This window comes from Carettochelys insculpta, chromosome 2 (assembly GCF_033958435.1).
Source record: "Carettochelys insculpta isolate YL-2023 chromosome 2, ASM3395843v1, whole genome shotgun sequence".
Lineage (NCBI taxonomy): Eukaryota > Metazoa > Chordata > Testudines > Carettochelyidae > Carettochelys > Carettochelys insculpta.
This window is the reverse complement of record NC_134138.1, coordinates 87,481,298-87,508,710: the sequence shown is the minus strand read 5'-3', so window position 1 is coordinate 87,508,710 and position 27,413 is coordinate 87,481,298. Positions and strand designations below refer to the sequence as shown.

General features: G+C 40.6%; 1 protein-coding gene across 3 annotated transcripts in view; it reads right to left on the bottom strand.

Annotated features, from left to right (window-relative positions):
- The window catches only part of ZNF521 (zinc finger protein 521), a 313,961-nt gene that overhangs the window by 284,999 nt on the left and 1,549 nt on the right, over positions 1 to 27,413 (bottom strand). For all 3 annotated transcript variants that reach the window (XM_074987272.1, XM_074987270.1, XM_074987271.1), the window contains 2 exons: positions 7,458 to 7,517; positions 2,291 to 2,470 (listed from right to left, as the gene is read on the bottom strand). In XM_074987272.1, the coding sequence (XP_074843373.1) occupies positions 2,291 to 2,470; positions 7,458 to 7,517 (240 nt within the window). The remainder of the gene's footprint in view (positions 1 to 2,290; positions 2,471 to 7,457; positions 7,518 to 27,413) is intronic.

Below are 27,413 nucleotides of genomic sequence, written 5' to 3'. Positions count from 1 at the left end.
AATCACAGAATTCTAGGGCTGGAAAGCACCTCAGGAGGTTATCAAGTGCAGACCCCTACACAAACCAGGACCAACACTAACTAAATCAGCCCAGCCAGGACTTTGTCAAGCCAGGCCTTAAAAACTTCTAGGGAAGGAAATTCTACCACTTTTCTAGGTAATGCATTCCAGTGCTTCACCACCTTCCTAGTGAAACAGAGTTTCCTAATATCCAGCCTACACCTCCCGCACCGTAACTTGAGACCATTGCTCCTTGTTCTACCATCTGTCGCTATTGAGAACAGCCTCTCTCTAGCCTGTTTAGAGACCCCCTTCAGGAAGCTGAAGGCTGCTATCGCCCCCTCACTCTTTTCTTCTGCAAACTACATAAGCCCAAATCCCTCAGTCTCTCCTTGTAAGTCACGTGCTCCAGACTCCTAATTTTTGTTGCCCTCTGGTGGACCCTCCCAATGCATCCACATCCTTTTTATACTGGGGGGCCCAGAACTGGACGTAATACTCCAGATGTGGCCTCACTAGTGCTGAATAAAGGGGAACAACAACAACATCTCTACATCTGCTAGAAATGCTCATTTTAATGCACCCCAATATGCCATCACCCTCCTTAGCTATAAGAGCACACTGTTGACTCATATCCAGCCTCTCATCCACTGTAATCTCCACCTTCTTCTCTGCTGCACTTCTACTTTGCCAGTTGGTCCCCAACCTGTAACAGTGATTAGGATTCTTCTGTCCGAAGCATCGGACTCTGCCCTTGTCCTTGTTGAACCTCATCAAATTTCTTTTGGCCCAATCCTCCAATTTACGTAGGTCACTCCAGACCCTAACCCTACCCTCACAACATATCTACCTCTCACCCTAGTTTAGTGTTGCCCACAAATGTGCTGTAGGTGCAATTCATCCCCTCATCCAGTTCATTAATAAAAATGTTGAACAATACTGATGCTAGAAATGATCCTGGACACGCTCCCCTTGAAACCAACCACCAATGAGACATCAAGTCATTGATCACTGTCCTTTGGGCCTGACCATGTAGCCAGCTTTCTATCCACTTTACAGTCCATTTATCCAATCCATATTTCCTTAACTTGTGGACAAGAATATTGTGGGAGACTGTATCAAAAGTTTCGCTGAAGTATCTCTCTTGATATTACAATTACTTCCACATTGTGCATATTTTCACCCTTCACAAGGTAAACTTGGAATTAAAATCCTTCAGCAAAATCAGTTTTTTCGCTTGACATTTCTTCTGCTTCTACCTATTCCTGCATTCTTCTCCTTTCTCCATTTCATTTTGAATCAGCTGTGGTGGAGGTTTTTGCGCGCGCACACACACACACACACACACACACTCTCTCTCTCTCTCTCTCTCTCTTCCAATTAAGCAATTAATATATGGAACTGGCTTCCTGCACATACAAATTATAATCATGCACAGACTGCCCCATGATAGCTGTATCGTACAATAACTGAATTTAATCTCTTAATAGTTCAAACTAAAAGTACTTACTATTTAATGGAATTAAATGCCCTTCCCCTGATATTTTGTCTACTTTGACCTACATGTGTTTTATCATAATAGTTTGTAAATGTAAAAAACAAAAACTATTTCAACAAGATTTCACATGAGCAAATGTGTCACCTATGAAGATCTCACTACCGAAACAGGGCTTAAATTTTATAACTTCTGTTTCTTTTCCTATAAATTAAATGATTCAAACTAGTAACAGGTCCATATACCCAGCTATATTTGTGAAGCACTCATAGTATCCAATATGCATTCAATTTTGCCACTTAATATTTGTATTTTTATTTACAGTCTAACAATCTGATGGTATTCCCCTCAACCTCCATTTATTGATCATTGTATGCTCATTTGCTGTAACAGCTAAGAAAAAAGAAAGATCAGATCCCGATCTCTGGCCCACCATTGTACAAATTCAGCCATTATCCAACTGCAATCCAAACTGTTTACCAGCATCACTGGTTGTAATAATTTTTTGAGGTCAAGAGGCATGTGAAACTGTATAGTATAAGCACTGAGGTCCTCTGAAAGCTAAAGCACAGGTTTAAATCAACTGTGAATGCAGTAATTATCCACTCTGAATAAAATTTATGGTGCACCAGTTCACAGCATAACCTTACCACAGAATTAATGGCTGGCATCACCTAAGGCTTAAGCATTCAGGGTAGGAGTAAAACAATTGTGGGAGGGAGGTGAATTTGAAGAAAGAAACTGGAATCAGAATAGAACAGTGCAAGAAGCCACAAAGTGATAAGTATTGTTTACCTGTCAGTTGACATTGATTAATCTTGTGTTCTGTGATATCACTCAGTGATTCAAACACCTGGAGGCAGCTGTCACAACTGTGCACAGCTTCTTCCTCTAACTCCTCCCCTTCTTCTGGCCTTTTCTTACAATCTATCACCTCTCCATCTTCTGGCTTGTCTTCTAGTTTACAGTTAGCATCTGAAAGAAAATCAAGACTGTGACCTCAGGGCTTTTAAGAACAGATTATTTTAAAAATCAGATTGGTTCTTGTTATTACCCACAAGCAGAAATGTATTTGGCCTGAACCTGCTGCACAGGAGAAACTCACTTCAGATGCTATTGCTAAATAAGGAGAGGAAACCTGCTATTGATGATGATGAAAGGAATTTTCCTTTTACTTTCACCAAACAGCACTCTCCCCCTTTCAAACAACTCTCCCACACCTTAGTGTTAACTTTATCAATTATTTTCATCTCTTGCTATTCATGGGCTGTAATAACTATTAATAAAGGACACGTTACCTTTACAATTAGTAGGGTCAAATGATTTATTTTTTTTAAACAAAAAAGCAATGTGTTCAGGAGTTTTTCATTGTTAATGACAGTGTTTCCACAGGAAATAACCAAAATTAACCAAAAGGCCTAAATAAACTGAACTGATTAACATACGGATGCAATTGTTCTGTCATTTATAAGCACATCCAAATATTCTATCATCCTACTACTTGATGTAGGACAACATTGTAGAAAAAAATTGGCTCTGGGTTAAAGTTATATGTATGTGCTTTAACCTCAATACACTTTAACTGAAGAATAAGCTGGACGGGTTCCTTGTTTTGCCAGATCAAGGGAAGCTGGAATATTATTGTTATAAATTACAAGTAGCCCACAAGGACAAGTGTTTTGAGGATCACTGAGACAAGTTACTTCTAACCCCAAAAATAGCAGGCATGAGCCTACAACCAGGTTCTAAGTTAAATAAGTCAGGTGACCTCAGCCAAATCCCTTGAGCACCCTACAAACCTTACAATTCATTCCACTCCCTCAGCTCTGTAAATGACTAATGCTGAAATGAGGTAATATGAAGACTAATTTAGTTGTGACTTTTCTTCTTTTGAGGTAGAGTACACTGTGGTGCCTTAACTATTCTTGACTTTTTGCCCATTTTACTAAGAGCTTCCTACAAAGGCAGAAATAAAACTGTCTTCTCCAATAAAGACAACAGGCAGTTTACTTTGTTCTTCTCTAGGAACCACAATACAACAAAATGAAATAAAAAGAAGAACAACAGTGTACAAAGGAACCACCATATTTCACCACTTCTTTTTAAATATTGGCAGCCTCATTTGCTTTTTAGACATTTAAGAGTGCTTCACCTTATCCAGCTGGAGTAAGTCACCTGAGAAAATTTTAAATAAAAACAGAGAAAATACTGCAGTCAGCATCTAATCCTTTTCTCTCTGCTACAAAAAGCCATCACCACCAGTGCACCAATAGGAGATGTCTGCAATGGTGGAATTACCATGAATACCAACCATTCCTACATCTACCACAAGTGTCATGGTTCTCAGCATCTCCCAGAAACCTGCAATAAACACCACTGTCCTTCAAATCATTTATCAGCAACAGCAGAGGATACCTATGCATACGCCAGAAAGGAAACAGTCCTGTCTTTAAGTAAGCTTCCTCACACTGTGTGACTCCTGAGTAAAGCCAGAAGAATCTCTCCAGCAGGATAAATGGCTAAGTTTGTTTTTAAAGGAAGTTAGATTACAGATCATCAACAAATGAATAAAAATAAATAAAACTGTAGAGAGTGAGTATATTTGCTCTGTTAAACTACACCTACATAGATGGCAAGAGTCTGAAAAATTTAATTTTTTGGTGCAAGAATAAGAACATTTACTCAGGCAGCTACTTCCAAATTAAATAGCAGTACTCACACTAACATTGCCAAAAGTGACACCATCTGAGCCCAGAAAAGCTTTTCTGCCATTTTAAAATGCCAGATCTGGTACTAAACAACTTGTATAATAGGAACATTTTCCAATTTCTTCAGCAAGCTTAACAGAGTAGTTAAAATACTACTAGGTTACAAGCAGTTCAGGTAAAGAAATAATTGTCTTCACTGTTGAAAGCTGACCCCACCATCATTAAACATTTCTTGGAAGGCAGCATGTGCATGCTGCATACTTTTAGCTGTTCAGCTCAAGTTCTCAGTTTCATCTCATAAAACTGACAGCACTCAGGGAAATGTGGGTACTGGGTCTGAATTTTAACATGAGTATTTAAATGCTGCACATAAAGTTTACAGACCTGTTTGTTTTAAAATAAGGTTAGACTCTGACTTTTCTTTAAGTACCATGTCTTTAAAATGTGTGGGGAGACAAAACTTTCAAGACCTACTGATTATGAGTCCTGGCACTTCATAAGAAACTAACACCACACAACACACACAAGTCAATACTTTCTACTTACATACTAGTTATTAAATTTAGAATAATTTTAACAATAAAACAGATATTTTGCTTCCACTTCTGCATTCACAGATATACCTCTACTGGGACAGGAGTCAGTCAAGCTTATTCCCTTTTGCGGCAACTTTAGAATACATGCTCTAGCCAACTGGCACATTTGTTTTTAGGTCAACACTTCAGGGGGGCCCTCTAGGACCTAGGTTCAATTTTAGCCTATAATGCTCCTGTGAAATAAGTTCTGGCAGTCTCAGCCTCTCTTTTGGGGAATGCCTTTCCTCCATACTCACTGACTTGAAAAGACACCACCACAAAACATTTGTTTAAATAGGTCATATAATGAGGAGTCTGTGGGATGTTGTTCCGTTTTATAAAAGCGGCAATCTTCCACTCCAGAGGTGGCTGTATGTTAGTGACTGCACACATTTAATTGTATCATCGGAAAAGCTCGAGAACCTAGAATAAAACCTGCTTCTTATATGCAATATTCATTCAAATGTACTTACGTCTTTATCGCTTCCTAATTATGGTTAGTGCTTGTAAGCACACTTTGTATCAAATATTACCATGCCCCTCTCTACTCTAAATGTCTGCAATAAACAAAGCCGCACACACTACAATCCAATTCAAACATCTTCAACCTCAACACTTACAGGCACTACCATTGTCAATACTGTGAACTTCACAGCCCTAGCTCACTACCATCTGCAACAAAGTCAGAACTATCCTTCATCACCACCATCTTATGATGTCTGCAACTGCACATAACCTACAGACTACGCCTGTAATTATCTAGTAGGGAGAGGAGGATTAGCACTGATACAAAAATAAATTCAGCTTATGAACACAATAAAAAACATCAAGGTCAGTCTTCTATTACTGATTACGTTAACATTATTTATAAGTGTAAATTAAAAGTAGTATGATTTTCCCATTACTATGTTCTCTGGCAGATGGTTCTGTTCTTCTCTTCTGCCTCCGCCTCATGAGGGATGTTATTGCTGTAACTTGGTCTAATAAAACTGCAACTTTGGGGGAAATGAAAAATTGCATTGACTTAAAAGAGTTGGCAGCAATAAAGCTATAGACTTCAATTAATTTCAAGAATGGGATCAGTTTAAGGCCAACCAGCAAAAATTCCATTCTGTCCATGTAAAAATGAGGTTTCACCACATTTACTTTTTATAATCCATATAAAAGTCAAATAAAAGTAATGAATACCTAAAAGCCATCTCAGTGGGCTGGCAAAGACTATCTGTATTCTTGAAACTCATCTTACATCTCTCTCTCTCTCTCTCTTCAACAAGGATCCACAGCTAATCAGAGCTAAAATGTCAAACTACCATGAAAGTGGTCCAGTTTCCATTTCATCTCACTGGATTCTAATGGACCTCTTTCCAAGCCACTTCTGCATGGAAAAGTGCTGGCAAAAGAAAGGAAAACTAAGATCATGTGATTATAATTACCAGGCAAGGAATATTTCTGCAGCACAGTGGTAAAGTAAAACTCTTGTCACTTTCTGCTCCCAATAGTGTCCATCGCAAAACAACTGCCTCATTAAACCTCTGCAGCAAGATTAATATGCCGTAGCTGCACTACATTTATAACTCGGTACTCTATAAAAAGCACAGAGCTTTATAGTTTGAGTCAGAGCTTAGATACAAAATATTACACTAAAAACTTCTGGCAGCACAGATATAGTATGGGCCATCCACACCACCTGGTTAGAGATATCTGGAGCATTTATTAGTTTTCAAGTAAAAATCAAATAATTTAGGCACTCCTGTGAGTTTAAAAGAAATTAAAAGTGAGAGAAAGATTTTCTATTGTTAAATAAAATGTTTCACCTGCATTGCAACAAACAGTAACACAATTTATACAGTACTCTGGATGACAACAAAGTATTGTACTTAGAGCTTTAAATGTTTTCTTTACTATCTAAACAGGGATCATTTCAAACTATTACCTTTTTAAAAACTACTGATTCTAGAAATCAACTAGGAAAACCCTTAAGAAAGTAGGTCTTACAAGAGTTACTTCACTGAAACCCATGAGAATAACCACTTGAATGAACAAATAACTAAATAAACAAAACTGTTTGCACGACCAGGCCGCCAAGCAAAACCAAAAAACAAAATTATCATATGCATTCTAGAAATTATATTAGACTACAAGACGGAAAAAACCAGCCCTTACTGTTACATGGAATGGATACGATATTAACTTACTTATATTACAACTTCACAGTCACTAATAATAAATTCCACGTACATTCAGATCCAAACAAAATGATTTATCCACACAGCTCCCACTGACTTACATGAAGAGAGCTAGTGGCTCATAAGTAAATGGTATGATTACCATTCTAAGCTGAAAATCATTTCTGAAACAAGTACCCCAACACACATAATAGTTTCATCAGAATGAATATTAATTCAGATCAGGACACACTGGGTAGGGTTGGGTTTTGTAGGTGCACATGGGCTTTGCTGACAGAAAAGGACATCTTGCACTTCAACTTATAACTCTTCCCTTTCAGTTGGATACCTAAAAACAGCATAATTCCTGATTTTCTGACATTGACAAGTGGGATCGTATTTTTCCCCCCCAGGCGTGAGAAGGGCATTCAAAGTTGAAATTCAGTGCAATGAGAGCAGACTTTGAAAAAAATATCTCACACTGTTGTAAAACAGCAAACAAATTCAGCATTACCAGTCTGTGCGGCTATCTGTCCCACACCCGCCTGCTGGTCCTCCGTTTCATTTTCTTCTACTGTCAGGAAAAGGTAAACAAACAAACAAAGATGTTAGGTGGGTAGCTGAAATGACTCATCTCCCTAGTTCAGTTCTGAAAGCCAGTAATGCTTTCAATATGGCAAGAGAACCTTGCCTAGTACAGATTCACAGCAAGTTGCAAAAACCTCAAACTGAACTACAGCTCTATGCTTTGTCTACATTACACACATAGCATCCATGCAGCAAAGTGACCAAAAAGGTCTCATGAATTAAGAAACAAGCCAAATTTTCCTTGGGACATCTGTTTTTGATTCTGTGACATAACTGAATTAGGAGCAAAGTCAAGACATGAAGACTCCACACCTATGCTACACTGTTAAGTGGGAAGCTTTTTCTGGCCAAGTACGGATGAGTGCTAAATTAAATTTAAGACTTATTTTTTAAATCTAACATTACAGTTGTGAAGATGGCCTTACAAAGATGAACCAACACAATGTTGTCTTACTGACTCTACAGACAAACAATGTCAGTGTCTTTATTATGGCTCACAGTTTTGTTAAGCACATACCACTCTGACTAACTATTCAAAAGCCCTCTGGCCAGCAATGAAACTGACAAGAATCATGTCTGCTTCATTCTGTGACTACTTTGGGAAGTTACAGGGCACCAAAGTTGCAGGCCCTAGAGCTATTCACAATGGAAAATAATCTCTCAAAGTGAATGTAGAGGAGAAGTCAGGTAACAGAACTAGTTCCTTAGTATTCTTTCAAAGAGCCAGAGCTCTGTGAGCTGAAGGTGCAGTAGAAAGAGAGTTCCTTCTCCCATCCGGTGGGGAAAAAGTGGAGAGATGAGATTTCAGGTTTACAATACCACCAAGTATTCAAAAATCATGAGTTAGGCCTAAGAAAAACTATACATGGATTAAAAATTGTGAAATTTTTAAAAGATATAAAATGACCGTCCCAAGAACTGTTCCCAAAAAGGGAAGTTCTAAGACACCGGGTAGTAGGCCTTCTAGATGCTAACAAGATTTGTTTTGTTTGCTCTAAGTAGGTTGCCACTTCTTCATTTAAGGTATGTAATAGGTGATTGAGTCTTTCTGCAGAAATGTATTGACTGCTTCGATCAGCAAATATTCTAAAACCTTTCCTTACTAATGGAGGCAGACACATGTACACAGCAAAATTCTGCCAATTCACATACCAGTTTACAGAATTTTGAACATTAATAAGTAAAAACTCATTAAGACTACCTCAAAAGAACTTTTAGTAAAGGTATAATAGCATACCTTGTAAAAATAACTGCTGATAGTATACTACACTGCTTTTAAATATTTTCTGGAGAAAAAGACTCTCGCGTATGACAACTCAAAATGAGCACATTATCAAAAGTTACACACAAGGTACATTACAAAAAAGAAAGTAAGTAATTTCTGACCAGCATGTTAGCAGGTTAACTTTGTGATTAGCACCTTTCTAAAACTGTTGTTCAAGATCTTTACGGATTCTTAGTCACAAAAGAACCAAGTAGGTCACAACAGGCCATTGCATAAAGAACTTGCCAATAATAGTCAACTACACTGACATGTTTGTCAGGAAAGATGAATCCTAGTTGAAGAAAAAAAATATAGTACAGTGGATAACAGAACAAAACAAAAGCCCTAGCTAGAACAGGGATCGGCAACCAAAAGAGCAAGAGAAAGTTCCCTTGTGCAGTAACAATGTTCTTCGAGATGTGTCCTCCCATGGGTGCGCCACTTTTGGTGGCAATGCGTTCTTGCGCTGGTGCTCAGAGATTCTTCTATAGATGTGGTTTCCCAAACATGCGCAGTAGCACCTCCTCATGCTATCTGGTGTGTGCGCGGCATGGGCCCCTCCATTCATTCTCTACCCTAGCAAAGAGAGCAGGATGCTCCAAAGTAGGAGAAGGAGGCAGGGAAGTATGTGTCCCTATAGGTGCTACATCTCGAAGAACCATCTTTACTGGACAAAATGAGTAACATCCCCTTCTTCAAGTAGTGTCCCTGCGGGTGCTCCATTCTACATGACTATAAAGCAGTAGCACTTTGGAGGTGGGTTTGGAGCCCAGTAACAATTACAGTTGACAACTGCTTGAACCACTTCAATGGAGGAAGCAATGGAAGGAGCATAGTGCTGTGCAAACATTGCTGGAAGACCATGTCACCACCTTGCAAATGTCTGTAAGGGATACAGCCTTGAGAAAGGTGGTGGTGGAAGACACAGCCCTGGTAGAATGACCGACTTGCATGTGAGGTGCCATTGGAAATGCTGGCAAGTGTAACGGACTGCTCCAAGTTCCAGGAGGTTTATATGGAGTGCTTGCTTGGAGGAGGACCATTTGCCCTGGACCATACGAGAACCCAAATGGGCCCACCATCCCATAAGGGAAGCATTTTTAGTAAGGGTAATAGATGGGGGCAGTTGGTAGAACAGCACGCCGGTGAGCACATTATCCAGACATGTCAACCACCACTGAAGGAGGATGAGAACATGCACTGGTATGGCCATGGATATGAGCAGCAGGTCCCTGGCCGGGGCACAGCACATAGCCAGCCAGGACTGGAGGCACTGCATATAAAGTAGGGCCAGTCTGAGCACATATGTGGCGGTGGCCATGTGATCCAGCAGCTTGAGGCATATGCACACCGTGACAGTGGGAGACAGTCGCACCCCTACAGTGAGATCACACAGGGCTTAGAATATTTGAAGCAGGAGACTGGCCCTGGCAGTAGTAATGTTTATGAACTCTAGGGACTGAGGATTGAAGTGTAGACTTCTTGTAGTTTATGGGGAAGCCCAGGGTGAGCAGGAGGTCTGGGGTGACCATCACCACACAAAGGGCCTCTGGAAAGGATGGCCTTTTATGAGAACAATCACCCACACAGAGGAAGATGATTACCCTGTGGCAATGCAGGTGAGTGGCCACAACTGCCAGAGTCTTAAAGAACACCCGGGCACGGTGGAGAACCCAAACAGGAGGACCTGGTGTTGGGATACACCATAAAACAAAGGAAGCACCTGTGATATGAAAATAGGCATCTTGTAGGTTGAGGGCTAAGAGCCGCTCATTTCTGTCCAGTGCTGGAATAATGGTTGAGAGAGTAACCATCTTGAACTGTCCATATAGAACATATTTGTTGAGCCTCCTGAGGTTGAGGATGAGGCTCCCCGCTCCCATTTTTCTTCTGGATTAGGAAGTACGTAGAGTAGAACCCCCTGCCCTGAAACTCCATGGGGACCCGTTCAACAACACCCAGATGGAGAAAGTGCTGCACCCACTTTTTTTTTTTTTTTTTGAGGAGATGCTTTTGAGAGGGGTCCCTGAAGCAGAATATGGTAAGAGGGTGGGCTGGGGAGGTAGAGATAAACAGAATAGAATACCCCCCACACCACTAGCTCCAGGATCCGCTTGTCCAAGGTAACAGCAGTCCAGCCGTTGAAAAAAAGGACAGAGGTGGTGTTGGAATGGGTGGTGCCTAAGCTGGAGCAGGAAGATCCCTCAGGCTCCCAACCACATCCTCACACCTGCTGCTTAGGTCATTGAAGTTGGGATGCTGCATGCTGTTGGTGCAATTGCCGATTAGGTTTTTGCTACTGGGGTCTGTGCCGTTGGCAAAGACCATCAAAGTGTTGTGGTTGCTGCTGGAACTGCTCCCATGGTCTTTGATAGGGACAGTTCCAGGCCCACTTGAATGTTGAGGGGCGGGGGGGGATGGGGGGCAGTGTACATCTCCAGCATATACAGTGTGGTGTGAGAATCCTTCACAGAGTGAAGGACTTCGTCCGTCTTCTTAGCAAACAGATGCTGTTTGTTGAAGGGGAGGCCCTCTACTTTCTGCTGCAGGTCCTTGGGGAAACCTGAGACCTGGAGCCATGATGTGCACCTCATGACCGCAGTGGAGGCAATGACCCTAGCCGCCATGTCTAACACATCCATCGCAGACTGAAGTGCCATATGGGCAATGATGTGCCCTTCGTGCATTACGTTTATAAGGGCTGGGTGTTGCTGCTCAGGTAAGGAAGGAACCAACTCCTGCAGTTTGGACTTGTTCAGGTGGTCATAGCCAGCCACCATGGCCACATAGTTCGCTACCCAGGAGAGCAATGTGCTGGGGGTAATATACTTTGCACCCCATGATGTCCCATTTTTAATTTGTTTTGTCCTCAGGAGTGGGACAAAAGGATTTAGTTTTGTTGCAGACATCATCCACCGCTTACGAGTGTGGCTGTGGATAGGCGAACAGAAACTCCACGTCCTTAGAGACTACAGACTACTGCTTGTTGGCCCTCTTGTTAATGGGATGAATAGGTACCAGCATCTGCCAGATGACATGTGCAAGGTCCATAATGACCTGGTCCATAGGCATCACAGTTCTGGAAGAGAGAGGCTGCAGGGTGCAGAGAAGTCCGTACTGTTTGACTGGTTCCTTCTACAGGTCCTTTTCCTGGGCCTGGGCCACCTGCCAAAACAGCTCCTGAAAAGCCTTGGAGTGGCCTGTGGTGGGGGGGGGGGAGGTGTGACACCACCAGATGATGCAGTGATCGTAAAGGTGAGGACTGATGCAGCAGACACCTATCCTCACCCTCCGAAAGGGAATACCCAGCGCCAGAATGCTGTGATGGAGGGTACATCGCCAATGCGGTGGGCTGTGGTGAGATGGGGTGGTCCCTGAGGAGCTGGTTCTTGCAGATACAGGTAGTGCTGTGCAAATCATGGTCCAAGCAGTGCAGAGAATTGGAGCTTGTGCTCCAGGTACGGCACTGATGGTGAGGTCTTAGTTTTCAAGGACCTCTCATGCCCAGAGGTAGAGACAGACAAAGCTAGTGGTGCCCACAGCATGAGCGGCACCAACTGCTGGTGGCTTGGCTCCAAGTGTGCCTGCTTTAGCAGTGCCAGCTTTGACAGTGCGGAGCACATCACAGCCATCTTTTCAACTAGCACGGCCCGTGAGGATGGCGCCGGAGGCCAGGAATGTGCCAGGAAAGGGCCCGCCTTTGTGGAAGGGGTGCCAACTGAGGTAAAGGGACATGCAGAGTCCATACCCTTGGTGTCCTGTGCTGGTTTCTGGTTTCTTGGCAGAGGGCTGCTCCAGGGCTGGTGGTTGGATGGACTTTTTGTAAAGATATGTCTTGAGCCTGTTGGCTTGGCCCCTTCTGGCCCTCACCATGGGGCTGGAGAAAGGGGTGCAGGACTGGGTTCAGTGGCCCTCACCCAGTCACTTGATGCAGGAGACATGGCCGTCAGAGGCCAGCATGACTTCTCTGCACTTTGAACATCATTTGAAGTCCCAGGAGTCTGGCATGGTGATGACGCAGCAACTAATTCTAACACTGACTGATTTTTTTTGTTATTGTTTTTGTAACTTGAACATTGAACAAGATGAAATGACTTGTATGAAGGAAGAAGAAATGTTATGTTATCTTATTAACTAAACTCCTTTGTCTTGTAGAGAGAGAGACAGACAGACAGACAGACAGAGACAAGCTCTGGCTGCACCCGAGGATGGCACAGAAGGAAGCGAGGGGCCTGCGACACACTAGATAGCACCAGGAGGTGCTACTGTGCACATGCGACACAGGAAACCACAGCTATAGAGGAATCCCCCAGTGCTGGCACCAGGATGTAATGATGCCTACAGTGGAGCACCCACAGGCACACGACACAAAGAGGAGCCATTTTTTTCAAATCCGGTAAAAAAACCTCAATTCAAGAGCTGCAGTGTACGTAAATGAGACCATCCTTAATAGAGAACATCAAACCATACTTTCACTTTCTGTAACTCCTGTTTTAAGAACAGCACTCACACATAAATCAATGCACTGCACATATTGAAAGGGGAGTTATCCAACATTTTGAGGTCACATATCATTTGCTGTTTACATACGAGTTGTTCACTGTGGGCTTCTGAATGTTCACCGAAATATCAAAAGTAATTGTTGATCTGTTTGTTTGTTTTTACTTTGCCATTATAGCATTGAGAGACATAAAGAAGTCCTTAAAGAGCTGCATGTGATGCCAGAGCCACAGGTTGCAGACCCCTGCCTTAGAATCACAGAACAGGAAGGGACCTCAGGAGGTCATCTAGTCCAGCCCCCTGATTCAAGGAGGATCAACCCCCACTAAGTCATCACAGCCAGGACCTGGTCCAGCCAGGACTTAAAAACCTCAAGGGATGGAGAAACCACCACCTCTCTAGGCAACCTTTAGCATAAGCAGAGTTAGCCTACAAGATATCAACTAGTTCTCCTTTACACATGGCCACATCCATCTTCCAACTAATAATAACTGTTCACTACATTAGGTAATAACAGTCCAGTCTATCATTCTGTAGGCACAAAATACTAAAAAGGAACCATATTAAGTCTTCCCATAGCCTGTTTCTAAGAACTTTATCCTTCTGCATCATTCCAGTTATCATGCAATGTTAAACATCACCCGAAATCCCACAGCCAACTTCAACATTAACTTCCCCAAGCATAAACTGAAGCACAGTATTTCCTTTCAATAAACAAAGGTAATTTCCAACAATGTCACTCTGTGAGTGGCTTTATATTTTATACCAATATGAGACAAAAGCTTTTGACCAACAAACTATATTAAAATAAGTATAGGAAGAATATGTAGTCAACCATAGTACATGACGAATATTTTTATTAATAATGTAAAAAATGAAAGATTATTTGTAGTCTAGGATTATACTTATGAACGAGGGGTGTTGACTTCTTCAGACACTTTTTTTTTTAATAAAATGTTAGCACTGCCTACCATAAGAGATAACACTAGGATAGTAATAGGAACTGAGTGTCAGTAAAATAGGAAACCTCAGGACATATGCAGAGCAAAAGCCTGTGTTTCCAGTTATGTTATGCTGCTGTGGTTGAATATTAATTATAGATACTTTTTAGTGACATCCTCATTTTTGTCTGAACAGTTAAATGTTTCTGACTGCAGAGTCACCTGTTTTGCTAGCTGTGGAAATATTTCTTCACTAACTAGATAAGAGAACATTGCCAGCTTTTTAAAGCATTAAATCATCAATTCCCATTATACAATTACATGATGAAATTAAAAAATGTGTTTCTAAATAAGAAATTGCTCACCAAAACAACTGTAGCATTGAACTCCTTTATTTTGAAAAATTCTATTTGAATTAAAAAAAAAATCTGCCAGGGAAAATAGAATGCCAGTATGTCAGCTGTTTCCACTTTTATAATGGCTGTTGAGTTTGGACTCATAGCAGAACTTAAACTTTACTACAAAAATGAATTTCTAAGCAAGACCTTTCATATGAATGAAAGGTAAAAGCAGTTAAGCTTTGCAATCCCTAAGGCAGAGCTACTTGTTAGCCTGGAAGCATGTCTACACAGCAAAGTTATTTCAAAATACCAGTCACTATTTCAAAACAACTATATGAGCATCTAAGCTGCCCCAGATGGAAGGGTTGGTCTATTAGGAATTACTATCCCAATTAATAGAACTAGACAGCAACGGTGAATGCTTAAGGAGATCTCACATGGAAAAAGGAATGGATGAAAACCGTAGCCTGAGAGAGACTTCTTTAAAGAAAACAGAGGCTATAATTTATGGCTTTTGAGCAATTACAAACTATTAAAAAATAAGAGCTACAGATAATTGAAAAAGGTTATTTTTTGTGCTGTGGGTAGGTTAATAAATTTTCAGAGAGAGAGAGAGGATACACACATCCCTGAATGTCTGAAGTTCTTTTCAGCTTGTTAAAAAAAAAGAAAGAGATGCTACATATCCCAAAACAAAACTATAAAATAGACCATTATTGATTTAATGCCCTTCCTAAAAATCACTTTATTTAAGGGATGTGAAACAAAAAAACCTAACAAAGCAAAAAAGGTTGCTAGAGAGATGAGAAAGAATGATTTATAACAGAAATATATATTTAAACTTACACTTTGAATTTCCTGTAACTTAATTAATATAACTTGCCATAAGGTTCACATTGGCACTTCATGAATTTAAACTCATCTTCAAAAACAGTACTTTTTCCTGTGATGAATACTTTGAAAAGTATGCATTCAATCTACATGTTTGAATGATATCTGCAGCTAAGTCAGGGACATTAACCATATTAGCATAATCAATACACAATTTACAGAGCTACCGAGACAGAACAGAATGAAATGTGTGCCATTATTTTAGTATCTACTATTTACTGGCATGTCTGCAAGAATCTTTCTGCTTTTCCTCTCTCCTCCCCATGTCCACGTACAGGCTAAGAAAAGATTCGTATTGCCACCATCAATGCGTAGATATTTAATATGATCAGGCAGATGAGTCACATAGCAGTGGCAAATGTAAGGTTCAATCCTGAGAAGTGCTGAGCCTCTCAAACCCTGTTTAAATTCCATGGATTTTGCGATCTTTCAGAACTTTAGCATACCTCTAGAACAGCGATTCTCAAACTATGGGTTGGGACTTAACACTTGCTGGGGCCGAGGGCTGACACCTGAGCCCTGCCACCCAGAGCCAAAACCCAAAGTCTGAACACTTCAGACTAGGCTGGGGGTGGGGGGGCGCTCAGGTTATAGGACCATGTCTGGTACTAACAACCCTGGGCTTCAGCTTTGCCCTCCCTGACACACACCTGGAGCAGTGGAGGATTTGGCTTTTCTCCCCACCCCCATGATGGTGGGAGTCAGACAAGCTCAGGTTTTGGTCCTCCCTCCTGGGGCTATGTAGTAATTTTTGTTGTCAGAAGGTGGCCACATTTTAGAACATATTTTAATAAAAAGGTTCAATTTCTATAAGGAATGCCAGCTTAAGTTTTTAAAGAGTGACAAGTGCGGGGTTGATGGCAGGGTGACAACCAAAAGTAATTCCTTTTGTTTATTCCTTCCCCACTTCTATTACACACTTCACGCTTTCTCTGAAAGACATCACCAGCCAAATTCTCCTACTAGACAGGGATACAGGCACATACTTTCACTCCCAATCGTGCAAATGAAAGTCACAAAAGTGAGTCTGAGGGGACACCACAACTCTGCTTCAGGGAGGTTAGCACACATCTAAAGTACGTTACAAAACTGCATTAAGACATATTGCATTCTCACTGGTCAGTAACCTGGATAATATCATGGTCAGAACACCCAACAAGGCCTAATTTTTGAGCCACATTAAACAGTACCAATATACTTCCATTAATGACGCAGGAGCGTACCTCTTTTATTAACTAAAATGGGGACCTGAGGAGTTCATAAAGTCAAATGTTTCAAAATGACAACGGACACAAGACTGCGTAAGTTGAAGTATGGTGATTGCATCACTTTCTTCTTGCCCTTCAGGTCACTTCAAAGTAATTTCCACTGCACCAACAGCAACAGACTCTAAAGGCACTGGAACCTAAAGCAACGCTGACTTGTTTTTTAATTGACAGCACTTTTACTACAGGACTGTTTCCCTTCCCCTCTCCTCCCAGAAAAACAACATATATGATTACTTGTTTGCAGTGCTTTTTCTTATGCCAGTACTTGCTGATACTGAGTACTGGCATCTTGGCACCCCAGCCATGGGGCTGGCTGGGGGTGGGGAGATGGCTGAACACCAACACCTTTTTATTTGTTTACTTACTACAAAAAAAAACACTGCTTGTTTGTAAATACTGGCTGTCATAAAAATGAGGTTCTACCATAACCATGAAACAAAATTTTATACTTGTTAAAACTGTAAGAATCCTATAGCAAATATTTTTGAGATTTAACTGAAACCTTCCTTTTCCAGTTTTGTTGCATATGCTGCCTTCTATGATTTTTACATTATAGTATTTTCATAAAGCACAACTAACAAATGTAGAAGACTGCTGGAGAATGGGACTGTTTAAATAATAGAACTGAATGCTCATTATTATAACCAACCTTCCTCCCCTCACACCTTCTTCCTGCAGAGACAGACTGCCCTACAAACCTCCTGGCATTCTTATCCATGTGACACACTCTCCTCTTCAGCCTGTCCCACCACTGAGCTTATTTGTCAGTTACTTTTGTACAAAAGCTAAACTGGCAGCAGCATGTGGTTCCCAATTCAGCTGTGCTGGTTAGACACTATTCCTGTTCTGAAACAGCAGTATTTTCTTTGGCAGTACCTAAAAAGAGAGTTTCTTTTTGGTTAGGCACATTTAAAAGAAACACACATGCCTGCTGGATCATTCTCCTTCAGCCATCATGTTCTTCACACAAGGATGACAGCATCCCAACATGCCACCTGGAGTCATGTAAGGAGACAGTCACATCTCTGGAATATTACAGGTGAGGAAGGCAGAGCAGAAACTCCTTCTAGCCAGACAGAGAATTCTAATCTCTAGAATCTATTCTGTTTCCAGGACAGTTACACAAGTTTTGTGTACTGACCTTTCCTCCCTATAATTTCTCACCCATGAACAAAAACCAGTTTTTTTTTGTTTTTTTTAAAAAACGCTTGTGTTGGTAAGTTGATAACAGTACTATATATTTTACAAAGCACCATTCATCCAAATATCTCAGAAGTTTTTTTTGTAACCATTAAGTTTCACAACATTCCTGTGAGGCACTATTCTATTATCTCACAAATAACAGAACTAAGGTGCTGAGGGCCAAGTTCTGTCTTCCCATTTGCAGTTACACAAAAGGGAGCCAAAACTTGCAGTTCCACTGATCTCCCGCTGGCTGCAGTCCATGCAATTAGAATAGGAATTCCTGCATACTGCAAAGTAACGTTCTGCATCATCATGCAGGATGATACAGGCATGTGGCTGGGGAATTATGGGGTCATCCAGTGTGACCACAGCTATACGAATTTACTGTAGTCTCAGCAGACATTGCTAATAGTTCTGTTGCTCTTTGTCCTGCTAATGAGCTGTGGGAGAGGAAAGATTCCATTTTTCCCCCTTCCCCTGTACTTAGCCCATTTATTTCAACTGGATCTGGTCCCAAGAAATTAAGTGACTTGCCCAAGCTCCCTCTAGGTCTGTGAGTGCATGGTGCTCAGCTCCCATAAAAGTCAACAGAAAGGTACCTCTCAGGATCACAGCAAGACACTGGCTCCAAGGGTCCACACTCCAAGCCCAGTGCTCAGACCTTTCGGCCACCCTTCAGCTCAAAGCTACTATTTACTTTCAAGGACACAGTCATAGATAACTGGACCAACACGACAAAAATCAAGAAGCGAAAAGAATATCCAAGATAACTTTTAAGCACCATTGCAAAGTCCATTATGTAACAGTAATGGCTTCAGCGTTTGGATTCCTCATAATGCACAACAACTACACATAAAGCACGTTCTCTCTCATTCTATTTAGTAACTTCCGTAAGGCACAGGAGATGAGTTATATGGCACGTGGTCAGAGGAACATAATTAAAAATTTAGGTTATTTTTAGAGGCCCGTGCCTTCACCTGTACTTAGAAAGTAGGAGATTAATTAAACATTTCCACAATCAACTGGACTCTTTTGAAAAAAAGGACATCTGAAGCAAACTGATGTATGGTGTACAGATATTAGAAAAAGCAATAACCAGTAGCCAAAATGTTCAAACCTAGGTACCTGAATTTAAAAGTGGTTTATCAAAGGTGATGAGCACCTACAGCTTCCACAAAACCAAGATGTTTCAGATGCCCAACATTTCTCAAAGGTCAGCTTATTAATTTAGATGGCTAATGTTAAGCAACCATATTTAGACTTCTTGGCCACAGACTTCATTCACAGAACTGTAGATACCAAACTATAGATATTAAACTAATGATACACATTTATTAAAAAAAAAACTAGCTCTTTCAGTGTTAATTAAAATTGGCATGACTTAGGTTATTCTTTGTGTAAAGGTTTATTAGGGAACTGCTTCCACAGAATTCACTTCTTTGTTTTACGATTTGTTTATCACCCTTTGTTCTTTCTTCCTCTTATCGTTTTGTCTTTTACTTTTTTGCACCCAGAAAAGTACTCAGTCCTCTTCCCCTCTTGATTTACATTTGTATGTGGCTTACTAGCCTCTTCCACTCAATCTATTCAACAGCTTCACCTTAAATCATAAGATATAAATCTTTTCCCCACACTCTGGCTCCTAAGCACATAACCCAACCACTTCCCAGAAGTCACACACAGTTCCAACAGTCAACCATTTCATCCACCTATTTTGGGGATAACAAGAAGTTTTATTGAGCATGCATCTTGAAGTCCCTGTTGTTCTGGGATTAGTGGATCAGAGATTCCAGGAAACACAATTACAAGGAAGGAAGTGTAAAATAACTAAGAGACAAAGTAAAAACACTTCTCTAGACCCACCACACACAATAGGACTATCAAAATTTAGAAAAATTTGTTGACACCATTTGCAAAACAAAACATACGCCTCCCTCCAGACAACCAGAGCCTGTTTTCTTGACCACCATGTATCTTAGCCTTGGCCGGGGCATGGTCTTACGTAATCTGACATGTGTAAAAGAAATACTTTAAATTGAAGGGATTTTTTACTGTTAAATTCCTTCAAGATATTAATGAGTCAACACTGGAAAGTGAAACTTTCTAGTTGTACCAAAGTATCTAGAGTCGAAAAATTAAAAGTCTAAATCAGAAAGCAGTCAGAGTCATCAGGGATGTTGTTTTCTGCTGTTCACTAAGAAGATAAATACAATCTGAGGTAAGACAACCTGTAAATTTTATGCCTTAATCCTGGACACTAAAAATTTGGGGAAACTCTGAAATTCTGAATATTCCCCCCTGCCCCGGCACTGCTTACACACTCTCTCTGTTACTGTGCTTATTTTTAGAAGGATATAAAGGTGCCAAACTCCGCTTCAATGAAATCACCTTAACCAAAGGCTAGCATAGCTAGATATAACACATTTCTGACTAGTTACCAATAAAGAAAAATGGTGATGCAGTATTATCAAACTGCAGAACAGTTCTCACTGTGTATTCATTTTTGGTAACGATAGATAATAATTTACTACATCAAATTAAACGCATTGTAAGGTTGAAGAGATTCAGAAAAGTGAAGAGGGGAAGTCAAAATCTGAAAGATACCAGGCTTATTTAAAAATGAAATCATATTTCAGATGATTACTAACGCAAATAGCAAGCCTCCTCTTCTGGTCCAGTGGAAGTCAATAGTGGAGGTGGAGCAAAACTATTGCCATTAAATATTAGTGGCACAGGATTCAGGGTGTTTTTATATTGTGGATAACTGACAGTACTACAGTACTTAGAAGGTACATAGCAAAATAAGTTCAAGTGTGTGAACAAAAAGCTGTTGTGCATCATGCACAGTAGGAGTTCTTTAATCTACAGTCTTTCCACTTAAAATAAATGCTACACACATCCCAGAAGAATACAGGCCACATAAATTAAATGCTGAAAAACATTTTTCTTCTTGTACTTCAGCATTCTGGAGGGGAAAAGTCTTCAAATAGTAAAAGAATGAAGGAAAAAAGTTTTTGCAGTAAAAAAAAATTATACAATTTTAACTAGTGCTGTAATATTGGAGGAAAATATCTCTGGTGTTAAAATCTTTTGGAGAGGGTATTAACAGCATCTTACATACATATGACTCAAAAGAACTGAAAGCAGATTTTTGTGAGCAACCTATAAACTCAAGACAGTAGGTGAATTGAATGAAAATACTAACTGTAATGTGTTGTAATAAAGATACCCCCAAGATCAGCCTTTTTTTTTTTTTGGAGGGAGGAAAAGAGGGGAACTATGGCACAGTCCCCCAGGCATATGGCTAACTCCTGTTTGATCATTATCCTGGCTCAAACTAAAGCTACTGAAGTTAAGGAGGATTCAGAATTACTTTCATCTCTAATAACTGCTAAACTAGCATAATTACTTATAGTTGAAGTGGAATGCAATGCATGCTAAGAAACCAAGTTGCCTAAAATTAAAGTTAAAACAAAAACAAAACCCACTACTGAACTCTGATTTCAAGTCATCTTTGGTCAGACTTCTCTGCCAAGTGGTGCATAATGATTTAGAATTATTTAGAAGCTTCCCTTACGCTCTTTGACAGTAATAAAGATAGCAACTGAACAACTTTAATGCTTACATTTCAACTACTTTATAGTAAAGGCATTGTACAACACTCCTAAAACCTTACAGGCACCTTTCCACAGTCCAACAGATCAATCATACACAATTTCTGGTACACTAAAATGTAGTTCCCCCAAGGGAAAAAAATAAAATTATATATATTTGCCCACGATTCTGAATTAATTGAAATAGGATAAGAAAGTAGCATTTTCTCCATCCCCAGTGGGACCAATACTGTCTATTGCCCAAACCACAAGAGACTATGCAAAACTCCAAATACATATCAGACAAAATGTTGCAGGCTTTTTCCTTGAAATATAAGTATTCTTACCACATTCGGTGTTTCAAAGAAAAGACATTTAATCCAGAAGACAGCTGTGTGAAATTCTAACAAGTTTAGGAAGGGAGAGGGTCTAAGTCTTTCTCTCATTTGGAAATAGTTAAATAAAAAGGTAGAAAGGGTTTCTCCCCCAAAAATTTAAGATTACAATACTGCACTTGCATTTTACAACAATTAACTACAAAAGGTAGAAAGGGCTTTTGCCCCAAAATTTAAGATTACAATACTGATCTTGCATTTCATAACAATGAAATTAAAACCATTAAACCAATTACACTGAATTAATCACCGAAAAGCATGAAGCCTTTTAAGAAATCTTAGATCATGGTAGAACATCTCCATATTAAGAACTTATCTTGTTCCAAGAGTTAACTGCAACTAGAAACACAAGCCATGCTTCTAGACTCCTAATCCTTTTAAGGCATCCTTATCTCAAGATTTCAGCCTCATAGCAACTAACAGTTCGGTTCTTAACTATTTACAGATAGAAGGTTGCCCAGATACACAGTTACTGGCTCCTAAGAAATGGACAGAAATGATCAATTAGACTTGTACTGGTCCCAAAAAACCCCAACAACTTGATATCACTTTTGTAATCCTCAAGGTGATAAATTCAGTCATAAACATTAGCCATGTCAATGAGAATTACTGAGTGTATGGTGGTTGCAGGAGGAGGAGGGGGAGAACGACAGCAATGTTTTAAAGGAACATGGGAGTAGTCTGGTAAGACAAAAAAAAAAAGAATATAAATAGCAAATAGTGTAACATTTCCGTGGTAATTTGATTTTTTTATGTATGCTTTTGTGTTCAGCATCTAATTTTTGCTCCTTTTTGGTGGCCAAATAGCCAACAAACCACACAAGCACCAAAACGAGTTGACTCTAATGAATGTTTTGTTCCCTTTCTATAAGATGGTTGTGCAAATACCTCTGAGATCCTGAAACCAAGCCTTTCAGAAAAAAGTTCTTTTTAGTTCATCAGCAGTGGAACCTTGAGTCAAGTACAAAAGGAACTATGCCAATTGTAACTGCTGTTTTTGTTTATGATAGATTGATTGCAGTCTCATCCGCAGACAATCTAATGACTAATATCCAGTCCAAGTAATTTTGAGATTGGGCAGTGTGGGGGTGATAAACATTCAGCTAATTGAGAAATTAACAGAAGTATTGCTGTTCAGTGGGGATTTAAACATTACATTCTTTCTTAAACATTGTTACCAAATTAGCTACCTTTTGTTACAACAAGCCTTTGCCCCCTACCTTAAATACCAGCATGCCATAACATTTGTGCCTGGTATACAATAAATGCATTATTGTTTCAAATGTATTATAGAGAACTAGTCACATTAAATAAAAACATAAATACAGGGAGGATGAAACTGATCATCTTCATCCACTACCAACTTTGCAGAACTTACAATTGCAAATGTGAACAAAATTGAAAGAATACTCTGATTTTCCCAAAACAAGGCACAACTCAAGAAATGCAGGGCACTGCCCTGGTAACATTTCAATATATGTGCCTGTTTTAGGCAGAATATCTAGTACAGCCAGCCTGTTTCTCCTTCCTTATTTCTAGGAACAGTAAACATTTAATAAATTCAGCCACAGAATAATAGAAGTGGGTTACTAAATAACAGTACAAGGAAATTCTTTTTGTAGTGACAAAGAAAAATAAAAATGCTTAAAATAAGTCCTGAAAGTTCAATGTTTCTATTAAATTTGTGGGACTATACCAGCTCCCTGTGGTAGCTTATTTAACACCTACAATTTCTAGTGATTTTTCACAGATGACTTTAGCCTAATGGGTATTACCTGACTTTGGTTGAGAAGGACGGAATTTAAAGATATGCTAAGATACTGCCTTTTCATTCAAATCCTCTAATTTTTCTTCACAGATGACATGGATGACTAAATCTTCATAGCATCCATACAGTTTTAAACACATCCATACAGATCAAAAATCTTTAATAAGAAAAAAAGAAAAACTCACAAGTGAAAGAAAGGGGGTCAGTACCCCAAGGCTGGTATTTTACAGTGTGTGCAAGGTTACAAAAGAGTTAGGCATTCAGGAGGCCAACTTAAACAAGACACAACTGAATCACTCTTTCCCCCTTGCTTCTCCAGGTCAGGAAGTCTCAAATACTGCATCCTGAATACATTTAGGGCAATTCTGGCCCTCAAGCATTCTGATCTCCACTACCCTCCCTCACACTTTTGTTTTGTTTTGTTTTGTTTTTGGGGGGAGGGGAACAGTTGTGTGTTTAAAACTGTTTTGGTCACATAGAACGTATACAGTAAGGCTCCCTGTCAGAAAATTATAAGAAATGGGATAAACTGGGAAAATGAAAAAAAGGTCAAGCCTAACAAGTTTGAGGCAACTGATTTTTAACTTTTTTTAAGTCACTAGAATATTCAAATTAAATGCTTATTTAAATATATTTGGATAGACAATTATTTGCTCACCTGTGTCCAAGCATGTTTTTGCGTATCCCTAACGTGCATGGTATACAGCTTTTCACAAACAAGGACAGTCTTTTTTGTGCTTAGGTAAATGTTTTTGTTGTTCTTAAAATGTTAGGGGGGTATATATATATTGTTTGCCCTCCCTTGTTCCTCATTAATGTCAAAAGTTGGTACCTTTCAGTGTTACTGGGATAATTAGACAGTAGTTACCAATAAACAAACAAACAAACAGGTGTGGGGAGACAAAAGAGAGCTAAGGGACAAGTGTATTTTTTTAAAAAGGGAAATTTAGTTGTGAGTTCTTAACACGCACCATTTCTAATGAACACAAAGCTCCCCAAATTCAACTTTTTGTTTTAATGTATTTACCCCCTTGTGTCACTATTCCTCTAAAATACAAGTTTCAAATTAGGATATCAAAAGTGACAACCATATCAGAAATAGTTACTAAGCATATGAAAAGCAGCAAATGTGCTGTGTATCCTATGTTTTGTTTAGTTATGGAAACAGCACCTGTAAATTTGAAGGGCATTTTTATGCAGATGTACTAACAGTTTAATTTACATGAGAAATAGTTTGGGAGAACTGTTTACTTTTAAACTAAGTCTCCTGCTTATCACCTAATGATTAAGCTACTAGTCATTAAAAGAGAATCTAAATCAATGTTGCTTTTAGATTCCTTCTGAAAGTCCTACAAACAACACTTCAATGTTACTCACAGTAATTGTTTCTTCATTAAAAATTAAGATGAAATATTTTATAGCATTTAAATGGAAAATGCTGTGTCCAAAGAATCTTTAAAACTTCCCAGCTAATTCATGCTGCTAGCCCACCTAGAAATCTTACAGTCTCCTCAGCTCAGAAAATTACTAATCCACTCAAAAATGGAAACCATTCACGAAAAATCAAATAGGGAAAGGAAGAAGTCAGATATTTGAACAAAGGCCACCAAGAATGATAATCTGCTTCTCAAAGATAATTACTGCTGCAATAATTACACTGATGATTGATTTACTATTTGTATTTTAACTAGAGAAATAATGAATACACATGTTACATATTTCTTTGCTGCCTGTTTAAATATTTAACCGTTTGTGTATAGTATACTGTCACTAAAATTCAAGTCACTCCATCTGAAATTTAGGATTTTGCTATTTGCTCTTTTAGCAAATCTAAGGCTACTAATAAAAACACCAGACTATGCTCAGACCTTACACACATAAAATGGAACCTGAATTTTTGAGTGAATTGATGTGTTCTTTCCAGGAAGGCACTTGAAAAAAGTATTTCCATTTTGTAGTGTGTGAACAGCACATGCGCATGCACACACACACAAATCAGTATGAGGAAACGTGGCCCTATTCTGACAGAACAGTTTACACAATTTACTATTTCCAGTGCAGCACTATCTCCAGATCTGAAGAAAGGGGTCTGCTGGACGAAAGCTCATTACCTAATAAATTATTTTGTTAGTCTTTAAAGTGCTACCTGACTGCTTTTTTGTTTTGTTGCCATTTACCCATTAATTTTTCATGCCTCATTTGTACTACAAGATTTGTAAGTCTAACTCTACAGTTGTTTACTTTAACTTTTCTCATGTATTATAGATATGAACAACAGATAGCTCTACTTATGGGGCTTGAAAGTCATGGGCACATGTAAATAAACCCTCATTAGGGAAACTCCCAACTAAACCTAAGCACAACCAACAAAACTTTCCTTGTCAATTCATTTCAAAAAATAAGTGAAGAGCCCCCACATCGGTTCTTTACACGCTGATGGAAAACTGCACTATTCAACTGAACAAACTTCAGTGAACTAAATATGTGCAAAAGAACGCAAGGCAGCACATTCAAGATACTCTATCATTTTCTGAAATATCTGGACGTTAAAAAAATATTAAGCGCCTGCTCCAAAGGCAGCTGAAAGCAAGACAAAGACTTGGGAAGGGGAACTTGGGGAGTTTTAAGAAGGAGAGGGAACACTATTTTAATGGGTCCTGCTCTAGGTGTCCATACAACCTGATCCTGCTGTACGGAGGATGGCACAATTGTTGTGCTTTCAGTGCACTTAACTCCTGCTTTACACCAGCCTAGCTGAGAAAAGCCCAAGGCCTGGTCCTTTTACACCAGGAAAGGGCTCCCACTTCAGCCCCCCTCCAGGGGCTGTACTCCCAGCTACACAGCCCTCCAGGCTGCCAAGTTCCCAGCTCTGTACTGGGCCAGGTCTTCACCCCCACCCCCTCCAGCCTGATCCCAGTGGGCCGTGCGGGACCGTCACTACAGCAAAGGCCAGTCTGGGTTACAGCCCCCGCCCCCCCCCATGAAGAACACAGCCCTGGGGTGCAACCAGCGTCCCCGCACCCCCGTCCTTGCCCAACCCAACCCAGGCGCCGGGGCGGGAAAAGATACAAACGGGGGGGGGGGCGCTGCACGGAGGATGCTGCGGCCCGGCTGGGGGAGGTAGGGGGCGCGGGGCGCGCGGGCGAGCGACAGCAGCTGGGGGGAGGCGCAGACTGACTCTCCCTGGGACGTTCTCACAAGCCGCCCTTTGTCCTCCTCCTCCCTCCCCCCGAGCCTCGCGCCGCAGGCGGGGGCCGCGGAGGGGGCACGGGCGCGCTCCTGGAGGCCCCCTCCAGGGTGTTTCGCCTCCCTCCCCTCCCGGCGCCCAGCCCCGGAACGCGAGCTCTCCCCTGGCGCCCCCCCAGCCCCCCCCACCCCGCGCAGGCCGGGAGGAAAGGGGGGGGGTCGCTTCACGTGATTGCCACACTCCCACATTCCAGCACAGCTCCAGCGCCAGCCGCTCCAGCCTCCAGATCAATAACTTCACTCCTGGCCCTCCTCCTCCTGCACAGCCCCGCAGATCCCTCCTCCCCCGGCTGCAAAACACAAAACTTCCTCCTTCTCCCACTGCGACCAGAACACACTGGACCGGGGGGGGGGGGCTGAGAAGTCTGCAACTTTCTTTGCATATCTCCCCCCCGCCCCCCCAACGCACTCCCGCTCCGTGCGATGTCTGCACGCCCCGGCCAGCCCGTTACTTCAAAACCCCAGCCCTGGCTTGAACCAGATCTCAGGA